We start from the raw sequence: 17,631 nt of genomic DNA on the forward strand, positions 1-17,631 counted from the left end.
AAGGGAGGATCAGGGGCTCAGTGCGTAATGGTGTGGTATTAAATTCTAATTAGAGATGCAGGAATCAATGATAGGGAGGTTGGACAGCTCAGTTCCCCAGTGCCAGCCCAATAGACGGATGAGTTATTGTCATGTAAAAAGCGCCAGCAATAAGACCAACCGCTTTGCTATTGTCCAAGTGGAAAGAGCCAAGTTTATTATGAGGACTATATGCTCTAGAGACCTCAGACAAGGCATCTCATAGGAGGCTTTTTCATAAAACTAGGCTCTGCTGGTAGTAAGGAGGCCAGTTTGGAGGCAGGCGTTGAGCTGTGCACATCTCCCCACTCCAGCCACCTTCTCCATACCCATCTTTTATTTCATTTTTCCACTTGGCTGAGCCATCCAGAGCCTTTTCAATGTATAAAATGGAATATTCTTACCTCAATTCCTCTGCCTACGAGTCCTGTATGGCTGGGATGGACACCTCGAGCCTGGCTTCAGCCTATGCTGACTTCAGTTCCTGCAGCCAGGCCAGTGGCTTCCAGTATAACCCGATAAGGACCACTTTTGGGGCCACGTCCGGCTGCCCGTCCCTCACGCCGGGATCCTGCAGCCTCGGCACCCTCAGGGACCACCAGAGCAGTCCGTACGCCGCAGGTAAGGACCGCCAGCTTTCTCAGCGGAGGAAGCCGCCTTTCCGCTCGTATATAGGAAGCCTTGATTGCATTTGAAAATGGAAATGTGTTTAGTATTTACCAAACGAAATTTGCTTACACAAATGAAAGAATTTATCACGTTAGAAGCGATTGCAGGGAGGGGTAATTCACTTACAGGGTTACACTATCCTAGTCACACCCGAACCGCCAACAAAATTATCTTAAGCTGCCAAAATGATAGGCATAATTTATTTACTTTGCGATGAGACGTAAAGCTTAGAAAATAATTAAATAACAAAGAGTAAAGCTCATTACTGGCAGTGTCTCTCTCTTTTTTTAAGAACCGACAGCAGCTCACACCTCTTTGGCTGGTCATTTTTATGATTATTTCTTTAATTTATTATTTTTTTTTTGCAGCACTTTCCCCCCAACTTTTGGGCAGGGTCAACTTCTGATAATTGAAAAATTCCAACGGTGGGAGTGTTGGGTAACTTCTTCCCTGTTTCCCTGATATTCCTACTGGTGTTTTTGGACTTTTTTCCTCTCTCGTTTTTCCTCCTCAAAGCATTATCCCGTGTCCCGGCCCTCAGCCGTCCCCAGTGCGCTTTCTCAACCCACCCGAAGGCGCTCGTGCCAAGAGGGACCCCGCCAAAGCCCGAAGTTCGTCTGTTTCGGTATATAACTAATTCGCTCGGTTTTTCTCGGCAGCTCCTCTCTGCCAGTCTCCCGTGACGGCGTCCGTGGCCGCTCCAGTGCTACCTGACCTTGGAGTCCCCACATTCCGGCTCCGCGGCGCGCGCGCTCCAGGCAGTTCTGCTCACACTCTGTCCCCTCTGTTGTCCCTCAGTTCCTTACAAACTCTTCACCGACCACGGCGGCCTCAACGAGAAGCGCAAGCAGCGGCGCATCCGCACCACTTTCACTAGTGCGCAGCTCAAAGAGCTGGAGAGGGTCTTCGCAGAGACGCACTACCCTGACATCTACACCCGGGAGGAGCTGGCCCTGAAGATAGACCTCACCGAAGCGCGAGTCCAGGTACGCGCGCCCACAAACCGACCCTGCTTCGACGCACCGGGCCCGGCCGGGTACGGTGGCGGGCTCCGGGCGGTGCTCCTGAAGGTTCGGAATACCCGGGCCTCTCAAAGACAAGGGCCCGGGACTCAGGGCTGAACAGAGAGGCCAAATTCGGAGGGGCTGTGCGCGCGAGGAAGGGTTAGGGTGTGCTCTCTTGTTTATATGTGCACAGCTGCAAAGCCTTTTCCACCCCATGGAGCCCTGCAGAGACTTTCGGGGTCTTGGGACGTGAATGAGCTAGGCTTTTGCAGGACAGGAAGTGCCTTGTCGGAGGAGTGTAGACTTTGCCCCCGTAATAGACGTGGGGTTTTGTTTTTGTTTTTGTTTTTCTGCCTCCTAACTCAAGCTCTTTTAACTTGGAACCGTGGAGTATAGGTGCATTTTCCCGGTAACTATGACTTGGATCACATTTGCAAAGGGGCTGTGATTCCAGGAAGGTCATGAACCGCGGCTAACTCTAACCTTTTAGGGAAACAGGTGTACTCATGAGCTGGCCAAGGCGCCTCTCCAGGTGAGCCCCACTGTACGCTGTTATGAGGCCCAAAGGCCAGGATGGGCGGCGAGCATCAAACCCAGAGACCCCCTTCTACCAATTAGAGTTTAACCTTAGACCTGCGGCCTAGGGTCTATAGCGAGTGTGGGGTGGTTCAAGAAATAGACTGAGCAAAGGCCCACCAAAATAAAGGCTTCCATTTTAGGGCCTTTCTGGGACCTGGGGCCTTTTAACTTCTCCTGCCAGCAACCATTTCCCTGGCATGCTCAGGTGACCCTAAGAAAGTTTCTCCGAAGACGCGAAGGCAACGAGGGAGGGGGCAGACGTGGTGGCTGGGTGCGCGCGGGAACCCGCGGCACTTGGAGTTTAGAACAAGCTGAAACGGACCGTGGGCCGTCCTAATCCGCCTTTCGCTTTCCCCTTTCCTTCTTTCTTTCCCTGCTTCACCGCCTCTCCTCTCCTCTCGCGCCAGGTGTGGTTCCAGAACCGCCGCGCCAAGTTCCGCAAGCAGGAGCGCGCAGCAGCGGCCGCCGCGGCCGCGGCCAAGAACGGCTCTTCGGGAAAGAAGTCCGACTCGTCCCGGGACGACGAGAGCAAAGAGGCCAAGAGTACCGACCCGGACAGCACTGGGGGCCCCGGCCCCAACCCCAACCCCACTCCCAGCTGCGGGGCGAACGGCGGCGGCGGCGGCGGGCCCAGCCCGGCAGGAGCCCCGGGGGCGGCGGGGCCCGGGGGCCCGGGAGGCGAACCCGGCAAGGGCGGCGCGGCGGCAGCGGCGGCGGCGGCGGCGGCGGCGGCGGCCGCAGCGGCGGCGGCGGCGGCCGGAGGCCTGGCTGCGGCCGGGGGCCCCGGACAAGGCTGGGCTCCCGGCCCCGGCCCCATCACCTCCATCCCGGATTCGCTCGGGGGCCCCTTCGCCAGCGTCCTATCTTCGCTCCAAAGACCCAACGGTGCCAAAGCCGCCTTAGTGAAGAGCAGTATGTTCTGATCTGGGATCCTGCGGCGGCGGCGGCGGCGGCGGGCGAGCCGGTCCGGGCGGGCGAGTGGGCGAGCGGGTAGGCTCAAGGCTATTGCCGTCGCTGCTGCCGTGGCTTTTCATTGAGAGCCTAGGTCATCGCGATAAGAATAAAGAGAAAATGGCGTCGCCCCCATTTCAACCCCACTCCTACCCCCATCCTGAACCACCCCCCCCCAACAAAACTAAACGAAAAACTTCCCTAGCTTCGCACCTGCCTCAGGGCCGCGCAGACCGGCCGGGGCTCCGCCTGCTGACCGCGAGGTGGGAGCAGCGCGGCCCGGACTCGGGGGCACTCTCAGGGGGCTGTGTCTGCGTGTCGGTGTCTGTCTGTCTCGGGGAATGTGTGTCTGTGGCCCGAGCAGGTGACAGGGAGAGATGAGTGGGGGGCACAACCGACTCAGTGACTTGCTTAGAAAAAGAGAAAAATAACCCCCCAAATTAAAAAAAAAAAAAGATTTAGAAAGGCGGCAATCATTTCAAAAACAAGCCAACCAACAACACAGAAAGGTTTTAAAATCCAAGGGGAAAAAAGTAAGGTGGGGAAGAAGGGAGGCTGTGAACATCTGTCTTGTGAACCCCTCCTGACAGCACAGACTCTCTTGGGGCTCCTCCTCAAGGGAGAGTAGGGGTGCCTTCCAGCCCCCCTTCCCTTCGTGTCCTTGGGTTCGGGCTGCCGCGGGCGACGACTCGAGCGGACTGTCCCCGCGGCCAAGGTGACGTCCTCGCTCCCGCCTGCCTGTCCCACCTCGCCAAACACCATCCCGCCATTAGCGCGTCCGAACCCCACACAGTTGCAACTCCCAACCCCGAATCTTTGCAGCCACTCGGCCCTGAAAGACGCCCTATACATGAGATGCCTTTTCATCCACAAACTCTGCAAACGGTCTCATATTTCGCAACTCTTCCCTTTTTTTCTCTCCCGTCACCCCCACTGGCGTTTTCTTCTTCCACCAGCTTTCACCGAACTTCTTGGCACTGCTTTGGATTAGAGTCAACTGCAGTCCACGCAACCGACTGCAGACAAATCTACCGAGCAAAGAAAGGCATACACACAAGTTTGCAGAAGTGTCTCGGTCCGCATTGCTGTTTGATCCGAAATGGACTCACATCCTGTAGGGTGGATGGACTGTATATTGATGATTCCATTCTTCAAGCAGATTAGACATCTCTGTTGGGATTTTGTTTTTTGTTTTTTGTTTTTGTTTTTTTTTTATTTTAAAAGGCACAAACTATAGATATTAGTTGAATGTTGAGGCTTTAACTTTTTCGGTGTCTTTCTACAACTGTGTTCTGTGACTCAATTGTATCGTGTTAATATCAGTACAGACCGTCTCCTCTACGTGACCGTATAATGTTTTCTCTTCTTGTAGTCTCTATGGCGTGTCTTTATGGAGTAATAAGGTTCTCACGGGTTCAATTCCTTTGTGTTTAGAGAGACCACGTTTCAGACAATGGTATATATTTTTGTTATCAGGTGCATGTCTGTCTGATTTCTTTTTTCTTCTTGTTGGACTATGTTTGTGAACATAAGCGTTATAAGTTATGTTTCAGATTTTCGAATTTATTTATATGTGTTATAATGAATGCTTCTATTTAAAAGGGAAATATTTCTACATGTGCATATAGTTTTCCAAGAGTGTACCATTAACTTGATTGTTGATAATAAAAACAAAAAGCAAGTCTAGCAATTGAACTCTTTTGACTTTTCCTTGATTCATTTTTGTTTTGTTTTGTTTTTTAATTTAATTTTGGGAATGATAAGGGAGGACAGAAGAAGAGGAAATTTGTACAAAATATCTAGAAGCCGCCGAGTCTCTGGAAGTGGGTTAGAGAGTCTAAGTTCATGCAGCCAAATGCAGCCAATATAAAATTTAGTGCTTGGGCTAGCAGGCAAGATTTTCTGGTCCGTGTTTGTCTCTCACTCACCGAGCACAAAAGAACCCCAGGTGTTGATAAAAATGTTCACATGGGGGCCTACGCTGAGGCCAGAGGACTCAGTGGCAGGGAGGGTGGATTTCAAAAACCCGACTTTGAGAAAGACTCAAAAGTGGGGGTTTGTGTGTAGTGTACGTGCTTTCAGGACCAATGGCATCTGGTGAGGTCCAAGTCCAGCTTCCTTAAGCCCTGCAGAATGCCAGCACCCTGGAAGGTCTCTGTGTGGGCAAGTGACCAGGATGGCCTTGGCCTGAGAGCAGCTCTGCAATGTTGGTGTGTTTGGAGAAATGACACTGGCAACTACTGAAATTAGTGAGCACTGCCATGTAGCAGTTTTTGCTTTCCATGCATTATCTCATCTACCCCCCGAAACAACACCAGGACGCAGGTACAATTCCTATATTCATTGTCTTTTAAGCAGATGAGATGCTAAGGCAACAGACAAGTTAACTTGCTCAAGAGTCCCCAGTGTATGAGTGATGGGGCTGGTCTTTGAACGCAGGAAATCTGACTCCAGCGCCTGCCCATTAACTACACCAGTGGTTCCCAAAGTGTGGTCCCTGGACCAGCAGCATCAACATCACTTGGGAACTTGTTAGACACACGAATTCTTAGACTCCGTCCTAGATCTTCTAAATCAGAAACTCTGGGGGGGGGGGTGTGCAGCAATACGTGTTTTAAGGAGCTGTGTAGAGGATATGAGAACCACTGAACGACACTTTAAGAAACCCAAACGGGAAGGTTCCAGAATTGGGACTACTTTGAAAACAGATGTGTGTGTGTGTGTGTGTGTGTGTGTGTGTGTGTGTGTGGTGGTGGTGGTGTGATGGCAGCTTCAGTAATCCCCTTCTGGAAGGAAGGAATCATCACCACAGCCCCTAGATGGAATTCTGCCTCTTCCTTGGACTGTTTGGTTGGGCCACCTTCTTCGAGCAGAGAACTCTGTGGTACTTCTCTGGGCCTTATCAATAGATGACTCAGTTCCTCTCATCTGAGGGGAGCCCACAGTCTGGTGGCTCTGGTCTAAGGATTAGTTGCTGATCTGGCTTGAATTTATTAGAGCTTCTCACCTCATGCACCCAAATATGGCTTGCATCAAATCAAGCAGATTTCATTTAGAATTTTCAAATATTTGGATCTTATCTAACTTCTAACAGTTTTTCTAAAGGGCTTTTAAATAGTCTTTCTTAAACAACAACAACAACAAATGCCCTATGTATCTCTAAATGCCCTATGCAAATTCCCCAAGACAATATTCTGTACAATGGCATTAATTGTGCTGGTTTAAATGCCAGCCATTGCTAGATCCCGTAGACTCCAGTCCTTGTTTATAAATGTAATTTACAAGGTCTGGGAGAGGCAAAGGGCGGGCAGGAATTTATAGATGAAAAGAACACTCAAAGCCCAGGTAACCCAGTCCTAGGCTTGTCTGGAGGAAAATTAGCCTTCCCTTAGGCATTGAGGGACACCAAGTAAGCCTCTGTAAGCTGACGGGCAGAACCATGGGGCAGGCGTTCTGGAGAAGGCAAGACCAGGAGAAAAAACAAAATAAGAAATAGAGGAAGGAAAGAGAAAGAGAAGGAAGAGGAAAGACAAATAGTCAAAGAAGAGTTTTAGAAACCTCAGTGAAGTTCCTAGAAATCCTTTCACATGGGCATGAACTAGATAAGGGTTCCCAAATCCCCTTCTCTTGGCCTTGACCTGCTTTAAGCAACTTAGCTCCAGGATAAGGGAAACTGGAGATTAATGAGGAAAATATGCTTCCCATCCCCACACAGCTCTGGCTTCCCAGAGAATTGCATTTTTAATGTCTGGGGGCTCCCGGCGTTAGTATTTTAAATATCAGCTTGTTTTTAATTTGGGTCACCTCTGCCTCTCTTACTGGTCAAAGAAGCAACTATTAGGAGGCAAGTTTATGATCAAATGCAAAATAATGCCCCCGTAATATGATGGAACCTAGTGGCAGGACACTGTGTCTCTCGAGTTGTGTCATTTCCTTGGAGCCCTGCACAGTGTGAACAAGCTCACTTTCACTTTTCCTCTCCTAAAGAATTTGCATTTTGGCTCATCAAGGCATCCTTTTTCCTGGCAACTCGGGGACCACATGTGACTTCACAAAAGCTGCATGAGCTGATGCCAGATGGCCACCTCTAAGCCAAGTCTCCTTCAAGATGGCTGAGCACAGAGAACCAGAGCAGTTTCAGAGTAGAGCAGATAACCCAGCAAATAGTAGCTGTCCACAGCTCAGCTCAGATGTTTCTCTGTGGCCACCTCACATCCTTAGGCAGGCAGCCTGTGGCTAGACAGAGATGATCCTTAATCCAGGGAAAGGATCCTCGTGACTTTGGATTGCAAATAACTCAATTCTTTTGAGCCTGATTTACCAACTACAAATGTGAATAACAATACAGACCTGTGGGAGGTGTTGGTGGGATTAAACAAAATGTGTAAGTGTCCAGCATAGCAGGAAGTTGTCAGAGATGATGATGAGGATGATAATGATGATGACGCAACTTCTAGACTCTTTCTTGATCTCCCTAGCTCCGGCCTCAGAAGATTAAAAAGAGCCCTCAATTGTCACTAAAGTCAATGGCCCAGGAACACAGAGTGTGAAAAATATGCAAAGGCTGGCATTGGAGAACCTTGCTGAGGGTGACAGTCATAGCCAAGGGCTGACAAAATAACTACTAGCATTTACTGAGTGCTCATTCTCTGCCAGGTGTTTTTAAGCTTAAAAGCTTTAAAACATTTATTTTTTTTTAATTTTTAAATTTTTTTAGAGAGAGAGAGAGAGTGAATGCACAAGTATGGGGTGGGGGGAGGGGTAGAGGGAGAGAGAGAATCTTAAGTAGGCTCCACGCCCAGCATGGAGCCAGATGTGGGTGGGTTGATCTCACAACCCTGAGATCATGACCTGAGCCAAAATCAAGAGTCGGATGCTTAACTGACTGAGCCACCCAGGTGCCTCTTAAATATTCTTTTCATTTTTTTAAGTAGGCTCCACACCCAATGTGGGACTTGAATGCACAACCCTGAGATCTAGAGTCAGATGCTCTCCAGACTGAGACACACAGGTGCTCCCTAAGCTTTCAAGCATTTAGTCCTCACAACTACCCTATGAGAAAAGTAGTTTCCCTTTTTTTCTTAGGAGGAAACTGAGGCTTAGAAGGGTTAGGTAACATGACCAGGGTCACTCAGCTAGTAGTATTGCAACAGGAATTCAACCCCAGCTGGTTTGTCTCCACAGCCCACGTTCTTTATGGTCTCTGCCAGGGGAAGAATTCATTTTAGCCCCAAAGTCAGATATTTCCAGACCTGGAAGGAGATCCTATTTTGCAAAAAGACTCAGAAAGGAAGGTGAAGGTTAGAAAAGGCAACGGGAAGAGTGGTGTTGGAATGAGAATCCCAGCCAGATTCAAAATGAAGTTTGAGGCCTGAAAGGGGGCAGGCTTTGGGATCCCCAGGAGGAGGGAGAATGTTCTTTGCAAGGCAACATATTTATAGTTCATGGTATCTTTCTGGTAAGTGAGTAAGACAAGGAGTAGCCAGAAGCACAGAACATGAAAGAGCAAAGGGCAGTTACATCTACGAAGTGCGGAACATTGGTCAGTGGATAGGAATGGATGTCAGGAATAGATGTCAACCTCTAGGCTCATGTATCACCGCCATGACAGATGAATGGCACAAATGGCAAAAGCCCACCTGAATCCTTAATTTTCCAGCCTTTATTCTAAAAGGAGTATTCACAAAGGTACACAGATAAATGATGAGTGAACGCCTTCACCCAGTGGTACTTCCACGTTGGAAGGCAAAGCCTACTTCCCTAGGCCAGTAGACAGGATTATCTGAAAACAGCCTCTGGCCATATCCCTATCACCGTGGTAGACATTTTGGATTGAGTTAGTCTTGGCTTAGTTCAGGGGTTCTTAACCTGGGTTCATGAATAGAATTCAAAAAGGATATGAAAAAAATACATATATATTTTTAGTAATTTCTACCTGAAATTTAGCAATTTCTTCAATGATGAGTGTAGACCACAAAGCCATCTTTTGTTAGTACCTGTGACTGTCACCAATGGAAATCACAGATATTTTCATTTCCCATTAGTGTTTTTGAAGTTATCTCAATATATTATTTATATTCATCATTCATTTGAAATTATAGTAATTATTAGCCTAGCCACTAGACCTTGTTATTGAATATCTTAATAAAGCACACACATGGAAGAATCATATATATGACTATATCATACATTATGGAAGCAGCCCAAGGGTCCACTGATAGATGAATGGATAAAAAAGATGTGGTTATACAATAGAATATTATTGAGCCATAAAAAAGAATGAAATCTTGCCATTTACAACAACATAGATGGAGCTAGAGAGTATAATCCTCAGCAAAATAAGTCAGAGAAAGACAAATACCACATGATTTCACTCATCTGTGGAATTTAAGAGACAAAACGAATGAGCAAAAAGAAAAAAAAGAGAGAGAGAGAGACAAGCCAAGAAACAGACTTTAACTATAGAGAAGAAACTGATGGCTACCAGAGGGGTAGTCGGTGGGGAGATGAGTGAAACGGGTGGTGGGGATTAAGGAGAGCACTTGTGATGAGAACAGGGTGATGTATGGAAGTGTTGAATCACTGCATTGTACGTCTGAAAACAACATAACACTGTATGTTATCTACACCAGAATTTTAAAAAACCTTTATAAACAAAAATTAAAACATTTTTGACAATTTTATTTTAATTGGCTTCTTTTGTAATCCTATGCATTTTAGTTTTTGCATTTAAAAGTGTTAACTATTTTTTTTTTTTTAATTAGGCTCCACTCCCAGTGTGGAGCCCAACCCAGGACTTAGCTCAGGATGTTGAGATCAAGAGTCAGACGCTTAAACAACTGAGCCTCCCAGGACCCCTAGAAGTGTTATCTTAAGAGGGGGGTATGGACATCACCAGACTGCCAAGGGGTCTATGGCACACCAAAAAGCTATGAGCTCCTGGCTAATCAATAGAAGCACGGTGCTCTCCCCTCTCTGTGAAGCTCTGACTTTCAGAATCTCTCATTAGGACCAGAGCACGTAATCCATTTATTCTACAGGTGGAAGAAATGGTAGAAAAGTTTTAAACCTAACAATGCTTCTTCAAAGGATAAAAATACAATAAAACAACCCCCTAAAGCTGAACAAAGAAAGGTCCAGGATTTTAAAGACCACTGGCTGGGTGGAGGAGACAGTGAGACAGCCCAGGAGAAGAAGAGATGATTCCAAGGTTTCAATGGGACTTGAATGTCCCCCTACTATTTATTGAGTATTTTACACAAGACAGGCACTGTGCTGAGCGCTCCCCAGAGCAGCCCTCTGGGATGAAGGTGGTGCTTTCCTTCTTTGCACTATTGAAGTTCAATGCTACTGAGTCACTTGTCTAAGTCACACGGCTGATGGCAAAGTCAGGACTCAACCCAAAGCCCAGCCTCTTAACCAATATGCTAAAAAGGCTAAAAAAAAAAAGAAGAAGAAAGAAAGAAAAGGAATTTTTCATTTGCCTAGCTGTCACTCACTCTATTTTTTTGTCTGAACCTGAAGCTATTTGGTTTGTTAACATACCCTAAGGCCAAGGGATTGAGCAATGATGTTACTTTAGCCATGTGTTTCATGTCAAAGATCTCCCTCTGGGGAAAAGTCAGACATCAAGGGGGAAATAAAGGCTTCTTACCTGGACATAATTTCATTAGGGAACCAAATGGATGACTGTTTGCTATTTGCTATCCGATGATTTAAGCAGTGATTTCCAGAACAGGAAGAGCCTGGGTGTAAAACTTAATTTCTTGAAGGCCCCAGCGGCATGGCCACCTCAGGCAAGAGTGGAGTGTAAACCCGGTTTGTCTGAGACCCGAGAGCTTGTGCTTTTGGAGTCCTTACTGTGTGCTAGACGATCGGCTAGCTGTTTTGCATCTGTTATGTCTTATAGGCTTTCAAGACTCTTGAGGTAGATATGATTCTCATTTTACAGGTAAAAAGAATCCAAGTAACAGGAAAAATGAGCACTTGCTTAAGATCCCAGAGCTGCTAAGGGCTCCGAACCCCTGTCTCTTTGATCCCGAAGCCTCATTCTCTAGGGGGTCCCGTAGTCCAGAGGATTCACCGAGCTGACAGTCTAGAGCCTGGTACTGCCCTTAGCCTGCTGCTCACACCTTAAGCCAATGTCCCAAAGGGTAGAAAGGGTGATGAAAATGTTCTGGGATCTGATCATGGTGATGGCTACCCAACTCTGTGAATATACTAAATCCTACTGAACTGTATACTTTAAAAGGGTGAATTAATTCTATGATATGTGAATTATATCTCATTTTTTTACTGAACAAATTTGACATTTAACATCATATAAGTTTATACCATGCTACTTTGATACATTTATGTATTGTAATATGATTTCTGATGTAGTGATATTTATCACATTACTCACACTACTAATTACAGTACAATATTATTGTCTATATTCATTATACTGTGCGTTAGATCTCTATGGCTTATTTACTTACTGACTGTTTGTACCCTTAAACACCATCATTCTTATCCCCCCAGCCCTCATCCCCTGGTAGCCACCATGTTACTTTGTTTTTTATAGGTTTAACGTTTTTAGATTTTACCATTTTACTCTGTTTTTATAGGTTTAATGCTTTAGATAAGTGATATCATATAGTACTTGTTTTTCTTTGTTTGACTTATCTCGCTTACCATAATGTGCCTGAGGTCCATCTATACGGCATATGAAAGGATATCCTCCTGGGATGCCTGGGTGGCTCAGTTGGTTAAGTGTCTGCATTCATGATCCCGGGGTACTGGGATCAAGTCCCACATTGAGCTCCTTGTTCAGTGGGGAGACTGCTTCTCTCTCTGCCTGCTGCTCCCCCTGCTTGTGCTCGCTCTCTCTCTCTCTGACAAATAAATAAATAAAATCTTTAAAAAAAAAAGGATATCCTCCTTTCTCATGGCTGAATAATATTTCATTGCGTATGTACCACATTTAAAAATATCCCTTTATCCACTGGTGGGCGTTTGGCTTGGTTCCATATCTTGGCTATTGTGAATAATGCTGCGATAAGCAAGGGAGTGCAAATACCTTGTCAAAGTCTTGATTTTAGGCACTTGTTGGCCACTCCACAGACCAGACTCTGCTCATGCCTGGCTCGGCTTCCTTGGCAACCACATCTGACAAACTCAGTGTGGCTGAGATGGAGAAATTTGATGTCAAAATTGAAGAAGACAGAAACACAAGGGAAAAATCCACTGCCTTCAAAAGACATGATTGAGCAGAAGAAGCAAGCAGGTAAATTGTAATGAGATGTGTGCCACCAGTGTGCACTGTGTATTTCACAAGCAATGTCTTCTTTTAGTTGTTTAACTTTGTAAGAGGCAAAGAGGTGAGATCAAGTTTAAATGACTCTGCTGCCCCCTTTCACATTAAAGAATTGAGAACTACTGACAGTGGAGGCTGAGTCTGCCTCTCCCATCTGCCTGTCTAGCTGGCAGGGCGGGGAAAGAACTTGCATCTTGGTGAAAAAAAGAAGCTGGGTGGGATCAATAGAAAAATCTAGAGTAGAAACCAAGCTGGTCCAAGGTGTCCGGCAGGCTGTAAAGTGCAGTTTAACCAGAGAGCCATCTTTTTTTTGTTCAAATGATTTTAATTATTGGAATATACAATTTTTATATTATGCAAATAAGAAGTTTAAAACCTGAAAAAAAATCTCGTTTTTATTTCCTTTGAGTATAAACCCAGAAGTGGAATTGCTGGATTAAATGGTAGATATATTTTTAATCCTTTGATGAATTTCCATATTGTTTTCCATAGTGGTTGGATTAATTTACATTCCCACCAAAAAATGTATAAGTGTTCCTTTTCATCACATCCTCACCAGCACCTGTTGTCTCATCTTTTTTTTAAGATTTTATTTATTTTGAGAGAGACAGTGAGCATGTATGAATGAGGAGGGGAAGGGACAGAGGGAGAGGGAGAGAGAAAATCTCAAGCAGACTCCACACTGAGCACAGAGCCCCATGTGGGGCTCAATCCCACAGCCCTGAGATCGTGACCCGAGCCGAGATCAAGAGTTGGTTGCTTAAATGACTGAGCCACCCAGGTGCCTCTGGAGATTAACCTCTTATCTGCTATATGGCTTGCAAAAAGTTTTTTCCATTCTGCAGGTTGTCTTCCTTTTGTTAATTGTTTCTTTTGCTGTACAGAAGCTTTTGAGTTTAATGTAGTCCCATTTGTTGATTTTGGCTTTTGTAGTTTGCGCTTTGGCGTCATGTCCAAAACCAGTATCGACGAGCTTCTTCCCTGTGTTTTCTTCTAGGAGTTTTATGGTATTGGGTCTTATGTTTAAGTCTTTGATCCATTTTGAGCTAACTTTTGTGAGTGGTGTGAGAAGGGGTCCAATTTCACGGTTCTGTATGTGTTTCTCCAATGTTCCAGCACCACTTGTTGAAGCAAGTATTCTTTCCCCACTGCATATTCTTGGCTTCTTTGTTGAATTTTAGTTCACCGTATATGCTGGGATTTAATTCTGGGCTTTCTGTTCCATTGATTGATGTGTCTATTTTTGTACCAGTGCCACACTGTTTTTATTACTGTGGTTTTGTAGGATAGTTGGTAACCCTGAAGCATGATACCTCCGGACTTGTTCATTTCTCAGTTTTATTTGTTTTGTTTTGTTTTGTTTTGTTTTAAGCAGAGACTAATAAAGAAAACCCACCATCATTTTGTCTTCCTGTGTGATATCCTCTATTTCTTGCAGGCATAACTCCTATACACTTTCATCCTGGTCTTAAGTCTGAAAATCATAAATGAACAGAGGGAAGAGAGGGGAAAATCTTACTGTTTTCTTAAGCAATTATCCTTTTTCTTTTTTTTAGGCTAGTTATGTTCTACAATATTGATTTCAAAACAAAGTAGGCGAAAAATTCTTAAGGTGAAGCTTTTTTTCTTTTTTTAAGATTTTATTTATTTGACAGAGAGAGAGAGAACACAAGCAGGGGCAGCAGCAGAGGGAGAGGGAGAAGCAGGCTCCCCACTAAGTAGGGAGCCCGATGTGGGGCTCAATCCGAGGACCCTGGGCTTATGACCTGAAATGAAAGCAGACATTTAACTGACCGAGCCCCCCAGGCACCCCAAGGTGGAACCTTTGCCTTATGTTGTGGTAATTTTTTCAACCTAGTCACTGAAAGTCTGGAGAGCTGTTAAATAGTCAAATATTTGAAGCATCCCTATCCCTGACCATGGTGAAGCAGTCATGCATGGGAACTCTTCTGTAGGGCCATTCTCATCGTCTACTGAAGGAAAAGAAGTCAAATTTAGAGAATATTTGAAAAATGCCCAAGAGCATTCTTTCACTTTTATCGATATTTTCTTCAAGTCCAGTGAAACATAAACAAGTAATTTCTTTAAAAATTCTCAAAAGACGGGATGCCTGGGTGGCTCAGTTGGTTAAAAGTCTGCCTTTGGCTCAGGTCATGATCCTGGGATCCTGGGATTGAGCTCTGCATTGGGCTCCCTGCTCAGCGGGGAGTCTGCTTCTCCCTCTGCCTGCTGCTCCCCCTGCTTGTGTGCTCTCTCTCTGATAATAAATAAATAAATAAATAAATAAATAAATAAATAAATTAATTAATTAATACAATCTTTAAAAAAGATTCTCAAATGACTAAATTTTCACCACACATTTATTAGCAGGAATCAGGGTAGCCCACCTGAAAGTTTGGTTCATGCTTGTTGTAAAGTCTTTTGAGGAATATAGACGATCCTGGTGTATGGGTTTTCAAGAAGACACAAATTGACTTTTGAGGAGCTGATTTTCCGGCCCTAAAACAATCATTAACTTAGGGTTCTCCTGCTCATCAAGTTTCTGCCTGGAAAAAGAGAACCACATTTAGATGATAGTCCTGTGGTTACTTTCTTTTTGGTGAGATGTCTTTTAGCACTATTAGTGCTAGGATGAGTTAGGATTGGTTTCCTACTTGTTGAAAAAGTAGTTTGTCATAAGTAATAGAAATATATCTGAATAATTCAGTGACTTCAAGGTTTTAAAAAAATTGCAGAGGTAATACACACACAAAATTCAAATGATTTAAAAGGTTATTCAATGGAAAGTATATTCCCTCCTACTTCTGTTCCCCAGTATTAGTTTCTTTTGTGTCTTTAAGATAGTCAATATATATGAGCACAAACGCCATTACATTATACTCAATTTCTGTATTTTGTGCGTGTTTTTTTTTAACTTACCATATATCCCAAAGGTCATTCTTGTCAAAACTTGTAGATCTGCCTTGTTTTTTTTTAAATAATAAAAATTATTATTATCAATGCAGGCCTTGAACTCATGACCCTGAGATCCAGACCAGAGCTGAGACCAAGAGTCAGACGCTTAACCAACAAAGCCACCCAGGCAACCCAATCTGCCTTATTTTTAATGGCTGCTTAGTATTTGGTTTCCATAAAGGCATGCAACATGGTTCTAACTTTCCTAACGAAGCCTTGAAGGGAAAGGAAAAATGTGACAAGAGACTGCTAACTGTTCCCTGATAAATAGTCTCCTTGTGAGTTTAGACTGGCTGGGACATGGCCACCCAGGCAGAAACTACATTTCCTAGCCTCCCTTGGACCTAGACATTTCCATATGCCTAAGTTCTAGCCAACAAGGTGTGACCAGAAGTGATAGGTGCCACTTCTAGGTCTTGACCTTTAAAGAAAGCTAATTACCCTCAACTTCTTTTCTTCTTATTGTAGAGTAGAATGTAGACATGGTGGTGAAATTTAAGGTGCTTGGCTCATGGACTACTCCTTGGAGTAGAACCATCCTATTACCCTTCACTGATTTTTGCAGAGAAATAAATACATAAACTTATTCCAGTGGCAATTGTTTGGTCTATGTAAACAACTGAACCACTGTCTTAACAAATATAAGATGTGTCCTTGAAGAGTTGACATTTGTGCTGGATGTCGAGTAGGATTCACCAGATGGACTGCGGTGTGAGAATGGCACTCCAGGCTATTGTGTGTACAAAGCTGGGGAAACTTAAATGATTTTTTAAAAGAGCCAGTAAGTGGCAGATGGATAAGATAATTCAGGTCCTTTGTTATCAAAGTCCATAATCATTTTGCAACACCATTAGTATGATGTTCACTTAAGATTTTTATTCCCCTGGAAAATGTTGATGGGCTTGGGTATTACCCACATGAACTGCCTACCTTGATTCACTGGGAAATCCCAGAACAGATTTTTCCACTAGAAGGACATGAAAACCAGTCCTGCCCAATCCTAGTGCTAACAGTGCTGAACAACAGTCCCACCAAAGAGAAAGTAACCATAGGGCTATCCCCTAGATGTGGTTCTCTCCTTCCGAGTAGAAACTTTCGGAACAGGAGAATCCTGGGTGAACAAAAAGACACAACTACCTTAAAGTCAAAAAATCAACTCCTCAAAATGCAACTTGTGTCTTCTTACAAAAACTCACATGTCAGCATCATCTATACTTCTCAAAATACCTTACAATGAAACATGAAGCAACCTTACCAAGGACTAGATTAGGGGGATTAGGTACACAGTAAATAACCTTTTTGCAACAGGTCTAGACACATATTTACCTTCATGAAAAAGGAAACCCACTCCTAGGAGCCAGGAGTAATAATATTAACTTTCATTTAGGATTTATCACACGCTAGTAACTGTACTAAGAGCTTTACACACATGTAATCTTAGCAGCAATCTTATGGGGTGAGTACTATAATTACCCCCATTTTAGAAGTAAGGAAACCAGGACTTAAAGAGATTAAGGAGCTTGTTTAAGTTCCTACAGCTGGTAAGCAGCAGAGCTGCAACTTGATTTGAACTCGGGTCAGCTCGATTCCGGAGTCTACCCCGCTCTACTGTCTGCGGTTCTACACAGCGATCTCGTGCTTACTCATTCATTAGAGCATAAAATCTTCCTCATGACCCAAGAGGGTCTTGACTGCGCACAAGCTCGTATTTGCGCACAGTCTTGTGTGTGATTCAAGAGCCTTTTGCTGTTGCGTGCATGAGTGTATAGGTTCTAAAGCACAGCCTGCCACCAGCTAATACTTACTGAGTGTTCACCTCGGCCAGGGTCTACCCGGACCCCCAAGGAGATGGAGCAAGAAGGATCCCAAGGTGCTCTGGCATGGGTAAGATCCTCATGGGGTCTACTTTGGGTCCTCCTCTCCTTGCCCATCTCTCGTCTTTCAAGCAGCCTTCCGCAGAGCCCAGCACACAGCAGGAGAGCCAGAAGAGCCACATGAGGTTGACTTTAGGAGCTTGGCTCCAAACGACAAGGACTATGTCATTAGGTCCTCCATCTTTGGGACCGAAGACTTTTTCCTAGGAGCAAATGGTCACTGCCTCTTCCCCAGCACAGTGCCCAAGTCACCACCCCACCTCGGTAAGTATTGTAGTAGATT

At 44.9% G+C, this 17,631-nt stretch overlaps 1 protein-coding gene across 1 annotated transcript; it reads left to right on the plus strand.

Moving 5' to 3' along the window:
* The first annotated feature begins 252 nt into the window (after positions 1–252).
* Positions 253–4,856, plus strand: PHOX2B (paired like homeobox 2B). Its single transcript, XM_045815878.2, has 3 exons — positions 253–639; positions 1,486–1,673; positions 2,678–4,856. Exons 1-3 carry the CDS (start codon positions 399–401, stop codon positions 3,191–3,193), a joined length of 945 nt encoding a protein of 314 aa, XP_045671834.1. The 5' UTR covers positions 253–398; the 3' UTR covers positions 3,194–4,856.
* Positions 4,857–17,631: the final 12,775 nt, after the last annotated feature.

Source organism: Ursus americanus, chromosome 8 (genome assembly GCF_024610735.1).
Source record: "Ursus americanus isolate L20-20 chromosome 8, mUrsAme1.1.p, whole genome shotgun sequence".
NCBI lineage: Eukaryota > Metazoa > Chordata > Mammalia > Carnivora > Ursidae > Ursus > Ursus americanus.

Coding starts and splice junctions, on each gene's coding strand:
- PHOX2B (XM_045815878.2), top strand. CDS start 399: ATGTATAAAATGGAATATTCTTACCTCAATTCCTCTGCCTACGAGTCC. Junction 640..1,485: donor GAGCAGTCCGTACGCCGCAG/GTAAGGACCGCC, acceptor GTTGTCCCTCAG/TTCCTTACAAACTCTTCACC. Junction 1,674..2,677: donor TCACCGAAGCGCGAGTCCAG/GTACGCGCGCCC, acceptor CTCTCGCGCCAG/GTGTGGTTCCAGAACCGCCG.